The sequence below is a fragment of the Barbus barbus genome (assembly GCF_936440315.1).
Source record: "Barbus barbus genome assembly, chromosome: 33".
NCBI lineage: Eukaryota > Metazoa > Chordata > Actinopteri > Cypriniformes > Cyprinidae > Barbus > Barbus barbus.
The window spans coordinates 3,311,297-3,325,365 of record NC_136761.1 but is presented as its reverse complement, the minus strand read 5'-3'; the positions used below and the strand labels follow the sequence as shown (position 1 = coordinate 3,325,365).

The window sequence follows — 14,069 nt, the reverse complement described above, 5'->3', positions numbered from 1 at the left end:
AATGTTATTAACTGATTTGTAGAAATGCTGAATAAAATAATATGATAATGCTTCCAATTGAAGCATTACTTAAGCAAGCAGATTGCAGGATCACTTATTTATGCAAAGGTGCTGTGGTATTCAAACCTTGACTCACCGGGAGGGAAAAATGTTTGACAGTCACTTTCTCAGAGAGAATGTCACAGAACACCTGAAGCTACTATAGTCAAACACCACAGTCTAATTCATTAGCACACACTAGCCTTATTTTCTCCTGAGGGAGTTGAGTGTATGTATTGGATAAACCCTAACCCATGATGATATTTACACAGTGCAATGGGATTTTCACCATAAAGCGGTATATAAATTAAGCAGCTGAGAAAGCACATCATAGCTCTTTCCCAAAACCTAGACAGCTGACTCAGTGTCTACTACCTATGCGGGCAATTAAATTCTAGGGAACAGCTATTCAACATCATAAGTGAGTAACTTGACACCTGTTACTCACGCAAATAATGGTCTTAATGCGAAGCACACAATAGACTCTGCTAAGCGTACATTTCTTTCTTTCAACTGCATTTTTTGAGCGCTTTACAAAATCTATTGTTAAGGGATTACTGTATAACACATATTGTATGATCCCCCACTATAGCAACACATTAAAATACAAAGCATAACTGCAATTAGGTACCTCAGTTTTGCCTCTGTCTTGTTTCTCCTTGTGAAAACCCGCTCCTTACCTGACTCACTCCTTTGGAAAACTGTCTAGACAGCTTAATTTTTGCTAGTTGACTCTAAGTAGTGAGTCTGTTACCCTTTTAAAAGCAAGGGCAGTGGTCTCTGGTTTTGTAGTCAATGCTTTGAAAAGGCTTGGTGAAATCAATCTGGAACATAGGGCAACAGTGGCACCAGCAGAGAAATAGTCATAATTCTGCTGAAAATAAATACTAACTTGTGCTGTGTAATGCAGGACAAATGAGTAGTGCTATCTAATAAAGCTAATAAAAACTAATATGGAAATAAGATGAACTAACCTGTAAGTAATAATGAATTTAGGACTGAGAGTTCCTTATTAGGTAATCAATGGATACCGAATGAAATTCGGACTATCAGCATTGGATATCCATTGTTTCAGTTATAAATAATTACCAATTATAAATAATTACCAATTTTTTATTTAGTATTTAAAATTAATTGGTAATCACAATGTTAACATGTTTGATTGATTTATTTATTTTTATTTATGTATAGTAGGTCTGAATTATACTGTGCAGACATCCATTTCTGTGAGGTACACTGACTTGTTATGATATTCTAACAGATTTTGATATAGTTGCTGTTCAGCTTATTCGAGGATATACATTGCTGTGGACAAGAGAAAATAGATCTTTACATCTGGGCCACAAAGAGTTTATATGCTTCCTGCGCTGTTCCTAGTGTCACCTATAGTATGGCTGTTTGACCATTTTAATTGAAAGACAGAAAAGCATTAAATAAGCAATAGTTAGTTGGTTATTGTGGTATGTAATGTTCATTAATTTAAGATTCACAAGCTTCTTGAAAAATGTATTTCAACACCTTTTTCAGAGTAAAAAAGCCAATAGCACTAGCTCATGTTTTAGACATGTCAATGTTGTGATTTAGTCATTTATTGGCAGTTAGTCATAGTTAATAATTCTTAATTAAATAAATCTTATTCATAATAAAATCACTATTAATTAATTGTTATTTAATCTTTGTTCCATATTAGTTCATAGAACTGTTAATGTATTTCTTCTCATTTGTCCTGCATTACTTCCTGCAGAGTTACCTATTAAAGATGGATAATTATTCTAGTGTTACCAGATAATTTACTTAAATCAGACATAATAAAGCTACAATAAATATTCCCCCAAAGCATTATTAGATATTACACTACTATAAAAACTATTATTAAACATCTCTAAACTCTTGAGCACATTCACTCTATCACTTAATACTAAAATATAAACAAGTTGTTAGATCTGTATGTTGGACTAATAGGTTTCCCTTATATTTCTGAAAGGGCAGAAGCTGAAATTATGAACTAAATTATTAACTGACAATATCTGCAATTCTTTCTCCCTTTATTTGTTTATAAAATTAGATTTGACAACTAAGCCGGTCCACAAGTCAACCAAGCAATTTCTCATTGCTTTCTACTGTCAATCCATCCCTGCTGTCATTCATAAAAATCCCCTTTGCCTTGCGTGTTTGTTTATTGAATATTTTGGCTAATCTGATTATGCTTTCAGTTAAGACTTCTGTACACATTTTACCACGTTTAAATCCATTCCAAAAAATTCCACAGATTTTCCCTCGAATATAAATAAAGTCAGCAGATTACAGTACGTCTGGGCCCGGCCTCCCGATGACAGTGCACCTACGATGCCTTTAAATGCTGTTTAGGTGGGTTTGGAACCAAGCTCATCTGTACACTGCCGTATTAGAGCACGGTGTATTACTGTAAAGATGACAAGTCTTGACACCTCTCATGTCACATGAGTTCCAGATGAAATAAAATTTCCCAATGCCTAAGAAAGATCTCCTACTATAAAATCAGATGCCTCCATAAAACCTTCCATACCAAATCTTCACAAAGCCGTTTCCTGGTTCTAATCCTGCATGAATGATATAGGATTTCACACCAAGTTCAGTCTTCACATACCGGTTCTTCAGTTCATCCATTCCGATATTCCTCCCACTCTATGTGCGAGTGGTGTTGGTTTCTCTGAATTAACTTTGCTTCTAAAGCAACACTTTAGAAATTCAAACATCCTGTGACCAATTCACAAGAGGCATGCACGCACCCCATGCAAATAATTACACCTACTCGGGTTATTTGTTTTCTCTTTTCCTGCGCTTTTGAGTTTTTTTCTTTTGTCGAGTCACACAAAGTGAGTGGATTGGGCGCCCACATCCACTCTCATGGCTCCCAACTTCACACCTCTCTGCCGGTTCTCCACACCCACCTTCCTCATTTCAGCCGACACAATGTGGAGAATATAGCCTCCCACATGCGTTAAGACAGCTGGCCTTGGTTCCTTCACTGGCCAAAGCATGATTAATCACTTGACAAGACGAGTAGCAAGAGTTGGCTGGAGAGCCAATATAAGTCTCTCAAGACGGATAATTTCTGACCCAAACACACCTGATGATGGACAAAACCTCCCTCGTGGTAGAAGACAAATGAGCTGATCAGGGCACAGTCTGAATGGAATAGAGGAAGAAAAAGTTATGCCACAGCATGAGCGTCAAGTCAAAAGAAGTAATGGATCGCCAGAGTTATAGGCAACAGGCTGTAAACAAGAAGCCTGATACATGGAGAACGGAAAATTCATTTTAAAAAGCCATTTATACGCATAATTGCCTCCAGCTGACCTGATCTGCTCTGGGGCGGGTCCGAAACAAAGATCAATATGCCTTTGCAGCGCAGGCTCACATGCCTCTACTGTACCTTCATTTTTGCAAAACTAAAAAAAAAACATTCCTATACATACAACTAATTTCAGTTTCCAGCTGAAATGTACTCTAGTGGCAGTAAAACACCAACAGCTTTTATTCCATTACACAAACTACGATTACAGGGCAGATTATTGATTAATACAACTTACTTCTGTGCAGTTTCTTGCATAATGCTATGTTATTATCTCAAAACGCTTTTAGTGCATGTTCTGTAAAGTAACATTTTGACATTTGCATCACATAATCAGCTACATATGGCTTTTCTGATGTTGTAAACTTGCTTTTTAGCTCACCCGGTACAGGTGCAACTTGCAAAGAGCAATCCTGATTCCCATGAAGCACAGGATCATGTTAAAGACTTGTAAAAGCATGGGCGTTGGGACCATTGTATGTGGGTGGGAGAAGACCCGCCCACTTTTTAAGATCAATGATATCGGACCCACTCACTTTTACTGTCTCACCGTAATTCAGTGTATATGTCTGTCCACTTTTCAGAGTGCCATCAGTCAAATCCATTCCACTTTTTAGGGAACTCCATTCAGTGTTTTAGAGTAGCTACAGCCTTGACTTAAACACTGCTGCTTCCTCAAACCCATTCTACTTGGCTCATTCAGAGTCCATATAAATTAAACTACATTCTGTGTTTTCACTACTCGCGCCTGCTGCACTCCCGCAACACAACAAGGTAAACAAAGCATCTTAGTATATCTGATGCTCGGTGGGTCTGGCTATGTGCTCACATACTGCCACTAAACAAGCTGGTATTTAAGCGAATGTTCATCATTTATTTGATTTTTGCTTTAAAAGGCATCATGCAGTCTTTGTACTTACTTTACAGTTACACTATGTTGTTATAACACTAAGAGTTGCAATACATCAATTTATTTTTTCAAAACAATTACTAGACTTTTGCTGCTGTGCCAATTTTTGGGGAACCTTGCCAGTTATGTGGTAACCGTTTTAGGCTATAAAAGCCACAGTTTAATTAAAAGGCACCAGAATACAGCAAATGGCATTTACTTCGTAACATTTTTTTTGGGGGGGACCACCCACTTTTTTTTTTTGCTTCCGATGCCCAAGTGTAGAGGCAAGTGAAAATGACGTGGTTGTCTCAGCAGGGTCAGGTTTAGTGTAGGTGGTTCAGCATGTTAACATGATAGAACATTAACCTTTTAGTGTCACTCACTGCATATTTTATTTCCGAACTGCAGTGGTGCAACAGCCAATGTAATAAAACACTGCCAGATTCATGTTCATCTGTTTTGATAAAACTGCATAAAACACTTTGAAAGTAACCAGAAATGGGAAAACCTTCCATAACACCAGATGTTACATTGTAAAAAGAATGACATCAATGATATTAGTCTGTCTGTCCTTATCCTGAGGTTACCAAAGTTAGCCAGATTCGGTCTGTATACAAATGTGCACCCTGATGGTGGACCTTCACCCAAGAAATGACCATAACACTACCCTTCATGCTTGGCGAAGACCTCGACATGACAAGCCCTCAGCACAGATCCTCATCGACTACACAAGCCCTTGTTACAGATTCCTATAGCCAGCTATGAGCATCATGCCAGGTTGGCACTGATGCTATTGGTTGAGAACAAAACTTGAACTGACAAATTTTGCTACATCGACATTTGAAATTTGCATCACTGCTTTGTCAAGCTGCTTTAAAACAATCTTTGTATAAGGCACTATATGTAAAAAAGGTGACTTGACTTGACTTGAAAGTGCCACAAAGAAGCAGCGTAATATAATTTTGCAGAAATATCACAACAGGCACATTTTCTTCCAATTTTTTTTTTTTCCCAATGAAGCTGGTTTGTGCCTTTGGGTTGTAACGTAATTGCTTCATATCAAGCTCAACATTGTTCGCTAAGGTTGTTGGGACACATTCCCCAGCCAAATAGGCCTACTCTAAGACAGCTGAACTTAATGCCCTGACTAGAGGAAGGGAATTCTTCACCCAATAGCCATTTATACTTTAAGACAGGATCCAGTTCTAAAAAAAGATACTCCAAGATTTAGAGGTCAGCAAAATGTCACCACATGCATGATGGATGCAAAGTTTGGCCAAGAGGCAGAAATTCTTGGCCCCAAATCATCAATGAATATCTCTCTTTAAGAAAAAACAACCCGAGCAGCACATCACATGGAGTTCCCTGTCATTAGAAGTTTCTATTCGCCCTGAAACAACGTGTCACTTTCTTCCCAAAGACCGACATAGATGACTAGTCTCTTTGCAACATAAGTGAAAAATAAATAAAGGCTATGCACCATGGCTTGTATAGTTGTACAGTCTTTATAAAAAATCAGCTTCCTGGACAGCATTTCAAGGCATCAAAGATGGACTCCCAATGCTAAGGCCTGTGGAAATGTTAGGCAGCTGTGAAAGAACCTTGTTTTGATCAAGTATGCATTCATTCTTTCAGAAAACGCAATACCAAAATTCACTGGAACAAGCTCATTGAAAAACAATGCAAAAGTAATGTGAAACTATAAATATATTTCATTCAATACGGCAAAGTATTGAATAATTCACAGTTATTTCACCCAGCATTTTTCAGTACTATGCAATTTTTTTATACCTACTGGAGTACTGTGCCTTGAGTTAAGTCCTATAGGCAAGAGTTTGCGATTTGCATGTTGCTAAACTCAAGTCTCCAAGGCCTTTATGGGAAACACAAAAAAATCAGTCTCCTCCCCTGACCAGTTTGTAATATGTAAAAAAAAAAAATGCACATCAATTAGTAAAACAAATGTAGACAGGAATATTATTATTAAAGGGATCTGGTAAACATCACAACCTCTTGCACAAGGTATTTTGAATCTGACTGAGTAAATAATTGCATGTAAGCATTTATGTGCTTTTTCTCTGCTGATTTGATTATTTCATGTCCCTTTCTAATCCTATTGAAATTTAATTTGGTTCGATTGAGGTGTTTACATGACAGCTTTTCAATATAATTACTAACAGATACAGATTATTTGGGTGCACATAAAAGCAGCTAATCTGAAAAGGTTCTAGTTGTTCATGAACTAGTATTTTGCCTTTGAGCAAGACACTCAAGGTAGCATTAGAAAAAAAAAAAAACAACTGGTAAATATCAACTTCTATAAACTGCACGTATTTGTTTTGTGCACTATGCCCATTGGTTTGACACTTGAGATGTATGTAAAGCGAATCAAATTAAACATGGTCTTTTGTGAAAACTAACCTCTTTAGTGACAAGCCAGAGCTCTAAAAAAGTTAATGGCTTGTGTGATCGAAAGAGTTTCTTGTGACACGGTCTGTCTCACTTGAACTGTTGACAAATCTTTCAATTGCGTAAAACTAGGCCAGGAAGAACCCAAATGTCACAGCACTCAAATGACACTTTGACAGCAGCCATCATACCGAAGATCAATCCCTCACACCCAGAGGTCAGGTTTGGATAAAGAGACTGTGGTTTTTACTGAGGTTCCTGTGTAAATTATTTCACCCACAAAGGCCAAGAGGCATGAGCGCTGGAACCGGCAGGGCCTGGAGGTAAATCAGAACTGCCTGAGGAAAACCAGAGGCTCCTGGGAACTCCAAACAACCTTGATGATTCTGTTGTCTTCCTTCACAAACTTATGAAAAGACATTTGATGCACTTGGGAAAAGTTTTAAGACCGCAGACTGCGAGAGAACTTAAAGACCTCATCGTTTGCTTCTGGGCATCTAACGCATTAACAGGCCAAACATTTGTAGAATTTCATCTTCGATTTATTTCAGCCTTTGGGCATTTTCAGTTTTTAATTTGTGCTATAAATTGATTTCAGAGTATGTTTTTTTTCCCCTCCGATTCATTCTCATTTGATTAGAACAACTGTAATTTCTTTCCATGTTTTTTATAATTTAATCGGGTGTCTCTGAGCACATGGCCTTTGTTTCACTGAAAAATGGCTTCAGAATATCTCCCCTCATCACTCTCAGCACACATGAATAAAACATTTCTCACAATTTTAATCTTAGCACTTTGCTTAAACAATTTTGTCTGAATGCACAAATCTAGTGAGAGAGACATGTTTGGGCTCAGTAAGATTTATTTTTGAAAGATATTAATACTTTTTATTAAGCAAGAATGCATGGAATTGATCAAAACTGACAGTAAAGATATTTACTTATAGTTATAACAAATTTCTATTTGAAATAAAAGCTGCCCTTTTGAACTTTCTATTCATCAAAGAATCCTGAAAAAAGCATATCATGGTTTCCACAAAACATTTGTTTATTTGCACATAGTACAAAAATACTGACTAAAAATAGCACAGATTATTTATTTTAAGAAACAATGAAACTCTCTGCCTGCTAATTTGAATATTTGGGTGGAGGTTATATTGCCAGAGGTGGGGAAATACTTTTTCAGAATTCAGCAATAAGCATTTATAATAAAATGATTTTTAAAAATCCTGACACACTCTGCAGCGTTTCCTGAGAAAGACCCAGCCACTGTGGCTGTAGCATTTCCCTCTTTACATGAAATGACTCTCAAGCTCTTGACCTAGATGAAACATATATTTGCCAAGGGATTTTGGAACAGCCTTTGAGGAAGTCATATGAAATATAATTTCACATCTCTGCTGAACATGCAACATTTTACTCCAAATGCTAAACAGGTTTCACAGAATCTAATCGGAAACCATTTGCAGTAATACACAGCTGTGGAAAATCTACGCACCAATACCTAATATCATCTCACGAACAAAGAGCAGAAGACTGAATGGTTAATTTCTGAATTTGATTTGCATTACAGCTGTGCCAGCCAGTCACAGAAGATCCATGCATGAAAATCACTTTTCTTGTGCCACATCCACATGATCTTCTTAATTAGACTCCCGTAACGGAACAAATGCATACTGTTTGCTGCAGATGGATGTTTTGTCTACATGCCCAACCATACTGCTGATCTTCATAGAAATGTAAATTGTGTAATGTGAATCTGAGTCAGAAAGAATCGTGAATGTAATGGAATGCAATCAAACATTTATGTTGCCTTGAGCTATGAGCTCTGGGGAAAAACAACAACAACAAACAAAACAATTCTAAAACAGCCATAATGTACAGCTTCAAAATCATATCTATAGGCCGCAAAAGTAAAAAATAATAGCATTATATTATATGTGGTTTCTCAACCAAACAGAAATCCAAGTGATGCTGATTTATTCCATATTTTTCATAACTCTAGTATTAATTCAAATCTTTTCTAAATCACATTTGGCAACTGCTCTGCCAGCTTACCACGATAAAGGGCAAAGGTCCATGGATTTCTAAAAGAGAGGTGGCTATTTTTAATATTTAATGCATCTGGAAACAGTAATTAAGTCTTCCCCACAGGAAATGGAATTTGACATGCTCTGGAGAGCCAGTGAGTAATTATATTTGTAAAGAGCAGTGATACAAGATACTCCCCCCAGACTAGAAGTCATTACACGCCATTAAAGGGTCCCGGCCTAATCCACACGCACACACACGCACCAGTCGATGCCCAACAAGACAGCATTTCTATAAACAAATAGTCTCTGGCCAAACTCTGTGTCTGATCAAATCTGAGTGCCACAGTATTCACAAACAGCCAGACGCCCATCCGCAGGACGCCAACAGCAGGAAAGACTCGCCGGTGATCTGGCATTTGTGATTAAATATTAAACCAGTAATGAGTTCTCAGCCATCTACATGGTGTGGAGTTCACATGCAAAAGTCTCCAAATAGGGCCCCTGGAGAGACAGGGTCCACACTTAGAAGCAATAATTATCACATCCACAGGACAGGTGGAAACGCTGCAGTGAGATGATAAAACTCCGGCGAGACTTATTAAACAGGCTTCGCTAATAAAGACTGTATAGTGCGGAGATCTCTGCTATTGTGTTGCAAATTTCCAGGCTGTATTCGCTCACATCTAGAGTGCTATTTTGATTCCAGAGTGCTATTTTACGTGCTTCTCAAATAAGGCACATCCGTGCATAAATACATGAATTTTGCATCAAGCCCATGTAACCTACATACAGCCGTGCTCATGGAGCATACATAAGTCACAATAGCCACAAGGTAAACGAAGAATCTTTTACATACCGTATAATTCTCTCCTCATACCTTTAAGCTGCATAATTAAAAGCAGGCTCTTTTTTGTATTAATATCCTATTATTTATTTAGTTTGCTTCCTTGGAATTGTTCACTCTGCTCTGAATTTCAATTACATTTGCAGCAGCTATCACTATGCAAATGAGGGGTGTCCTGTGTTCTAATAAAGGAAAAATGCAAAGTTCACAGCGCTGCCATCATTCCTGGAGATTGTACCGTTAGCAAAACATATTTTGTAAAATATATGCCAAATGCAACCTGTTTGAAAAAAAAAAAAAATCTGTGAGTAATTATTATTTTTCACACCAGGGTGAGTGTTATTAAATTTGTATAATATCACAGCATAGATATTATATTATATTAGATATTATATATTATATATGATATGTAAATTGAATGAATTTATTTAAAGATATATATTTTTAATTACCAAGTAATAATGCTTCTTTGTAATATTTAAATACTTTACAAATTAAAGTCATATTCTGAAATTTCTAAATACAATACTGTAAAAAATGACTTTTTATGTTAATTTAATTCACCTTCATATTTAAATAAAATTAAAGAAAAAAATGATGAAAGAATGATATTACAGTTATATTACAGTTACTGTACGTGTCTGACTTTGCAGGGAACGATACATAAAATGCATTACCATTCTGATACATGAACTCGTAGACGGCCATGTGTAATTCACTCTTCCTCTTCTTCTCTGGATGCAGTTTCTCATTCCAACATTTAATCCAGTGAATCCAATAGTGCCACCTGCCATTTTGTGGCATTTACTACTTCAGTTAACTGAGTGAAAGTGGAGCTGATAGTATGAGCCGGTGTGATTGGGTGGAGGCGGGACTAATTTGCATATTAATGGTTCTGCATATACTAAATAAGGTAAGGGTGTAGAGTTATATTCAAGCCATTTTAAGGCATGAAGAAATTATTTCCAAGGAAAAATGTTTCAATTTTCTGTTTTGATTATTAAATATGTGGTTTAAGTAATACAATTAGTGACTGTAGGGCACTTTAAAACAAACTGATATTGAGCACACCAAAAGTCTGATAAATATTTAGAGCATATCACTTATTGGTTATTTTATAGTTGTGATGAAAAATAACCAACCAACCAAACGTATTCCAAAATGTCAGCAGGAAACTTCCACAGACTCATATTCTACTCTCATATTTGCAGTTTCTAAGACTGTACCACTTATCTGCAGGAGATGATAATTTTTTTTATAACCTCTTGGGTCAAGATAGAGTCAGAGTGTACAGCATACATGTATTTCCACCTCCCCTACCGTGAAACACTAGGACTGGTTGGATGTGCTTAAATCGGCACTCAGTATAACAGATAGTTTTGAGCCACAGTGAAATCTTTTCTAAAATGCTTGATATATATAATTCAGCTACTAGACTCTGCTTTGGATGGTGCCTAAACATTACCCCTTTCTATTTTTCCCCTCTCATTTTGACTTGTTTCGGACATATCCCAGCCTTCAGTAGTTGTTCAGATATATCTACTTATTTCTAGTGTTGTATGGAATAAACCATCACATGATTTTAATTCACAGTATTTAAGAGATTCCTACAGTTGTAGTCCAGTGCTTAACAGATGTGGGCCTGCCACCAAAGGGCTGCAGGTTCGAACCCAGCAAAGAGTCACACATGAGCTCTTGATTAAGACATATGATTTCAAGTTACTCCAAAATGTTTGGCGCATTAATACATGCATACATAATAAAGCATCTGCTGAAGAAGCACTTACCTAAAGCTCCTTAATAAAACAAACACTTTTCTTTTTGGTATATGGGATATATTTGGATTCAGTATTCATCTTTTGGCTTTATAAACTCACTCTGAAATCACAGCGCAAGCCAAGTAGACTGAACTTTGGCAAGAGTTTATATCACTGTGAGCATTATTCTTTAGTTCAGTCTCTTAAAATGTTTCTACATTCCTGCTTCAATGTTTTACATGTACTGATTCAGCAAAAAGCACTCAACTTATCATTCAAGTGAACATTAAAATAGTAGTAATACTGAACCACAGGCACCATTAGCAAACATTCTTGCAGTAATCATTCTCTGATAAGTTAGTAAGTGCAATTTCTCCAATATGGCTGCTCCTGGAAATCGTTACATAACAAATAAAAGTGCTTACCTAGGACGCCGACTCGAAAGTTGAGCGTGATAACGATGACGTTCCCGTAACTGGCCAGCACGCTTCCGTCAATCATGTTTCCGGTGCCCTCCATGTACGATCCTCCATGGATGTACACCATCACAGGCTTGGCTCCAGTATCTCGTATGTCTGCAAGAGTGGCCACCATTAAACTCTCACTCCCCCACTGCCCCGTCAGAGCAAGATTCAACACAGCAGTGCGTCTCACAGTCCTCCCAGATACCAGCTCAATTACAGTTTGAGATGCATCTCATATCAGCAGAGTCATTTGTCTCTCATAATGAACAGTATGCGCAAAACAGATATGAACAGATGAAGCCATAAGGAAGGTCAGAACCTAACTGGCTATTGCAGACGGCTCTAACATGCTTTAGTGGCCTAAATGATGAGATCATCTCAAATTTAATGGCCTTGTTAGACTTCGCTGCTCCGGCATACAGCCACAGAAGGGTTTAAAACGAGCAGCAATTGGGCAAGCAGAAATTTCTTATCTAATAGGGGAGCACGCTAAAAGAATCATTCTGCCAAAAATGTAATTTACCTTCATATTGTTCTGACCCCATATTATTGTTTTGTTTATGTGAAACGCAAAATCATCATAGGCAAAAGTGAATAGTGCTTTATACTGGCAAACTCCAAAAAGGACAAAAACCACCATAAAAGCAGTCCATTCAAATATTCCACATGTTCTGAAGTCAGAATCAAATGTATGTCATTATTCTCTAAAAATTCTTTAGTTGAAAACCTGGGTGGAAGGTCACAGCAGGTTTGACGTTACTGTTGCTAAATGGTGCTTGTTGTCATACAGTGTAACCTCACATCATGTAGAATTCAGAAACACTTGTTATTGGCAACACCGACTTATTTGCTCGTGCTCATGCACATGGAACGTACTAGACACTGAACGTGATTCAGTGCCATGATGTACTCACAGCGAATTACTTTTTCATTCTTTGCTTAGAAGTAAAAAAGAAGTTGGAAATTCATTTGCAATGATACCACTGTTAACTGGTATCCCTGAGAGCAATGTTTATATGAATATGTAAATATGTACTGAACGCTTTCCTTCCAATAAGAAAATAAACATGCCAAAAATTGTGAGAAAACAGCAGTTAAGAAAGCATCTGATCACAGCGATATAATAAATAAGACTGCACCAACTCTGTGTTTCACAGGCATCATGTCGACAGATGAGTTAATTAAAATATGTTATGAGAGTTTGGTAATAAAGTATATTTGAGACTATATACTGTATATATCTGGTTATGTGAGACTATAGTTTGAATTAATCCATATTCTTTGCTTGAAACATTGACACTTAAGTACAGAATAGCTCTTTTGGAACATTGATAAGCATTTGTTATGGAAGAGAGGTTCTCGGGAGCATGCATAAATCACAATTTCCCTGCAAAAATGTCCCGAGACCTTCATGCAAATATCAGTTTACAGGTATTCACACATTGGCAATAAAAAAGGTGATTAATAACATACAATTCTTACACATAGCCCATTGAAATCTTAAAACAAAATTCTTAAGAACGACTTAAAAAAAATCTATTGTCTGAAATAGCACAGACATTGTATGGACTCATTTTTGGAGCTCGTCAGTAGGCTATACCACTATTCAATTTCATAAAATGGAAAAGCTTGACCATTCTATCCAAGATCTCATTTAGTGTTTCCTTGAAGAAAGACTATAGTACAGGTTTATAAGAAGATTTTTATTTTTGGCCAAACTATTCCTTTAAAATGCATCACCATATGTTCCTTATTTCTTTAAATGCCTTTGCATAGAAAGTAATCAATCGACCATTATCAGTTTGTTATTATCTCCTAATCACACAATATAAAACAGAAAAAGAGCACAAGCTGCGAAAATTGTCTCTCTACTGAGATGAAAGAGACAGAAGCCTTGGGAAGCGAGCACTGCTGGGCTAAGACTCAAAATGCTGTATTGTATTGAGGGTTGCCATGGATACAGCAGATCAAAATTCAGAATCTTTGAGAATGGCTAATCGCAAACACCACTCCAGTGCATTTGCCCCCGTTTGCATTCAAGCCCTCCTATTAAAGATGCATGTATGTGGTCACAGTAAATTACCAGCTGGCTTTATCTTGCAAAAAAAGCATGTTATTTGCAATCACTGTGCCACTGTCTGTGCTTAATGTCTGCTTTACATGGCAAGAACGCATTCACATGTTACTCTCCTGATCTGATGGAACAAGCGAGAACTGATTTGTATAGAATTTTTCCATTTCAGATCCGGCAGCTGAAACATTTACGGTTACGTTTAAAGATTTATCTGGTATCTGAGA

At 37.0% G+C, this 14,069-nt stretch overlaps 1 protein-coding gene across 1 annotated transcript in view; it reads right to left on the bottom strand.

Annotated features, from left to right (window-relative positions):
* nlgn3a (neuroligin 3a) overlaps positions 1 to 14,069 on the bottom strand; it is a 180,992-nt gene that overhangs the window by 100,622 nt on the left and 66,301 nt on the right. The window contains exon 3 of the mRNA XM_079390521.1: positions 11,733 to 11,882. Coding sequence (XP_079246647.1) covers positions 11,733 to 11,882 — 150 coding nt within the window. The remainder of the gene's footprint in view (positions 1 to 11,732; positions 11,883 to 14,069) is intronic.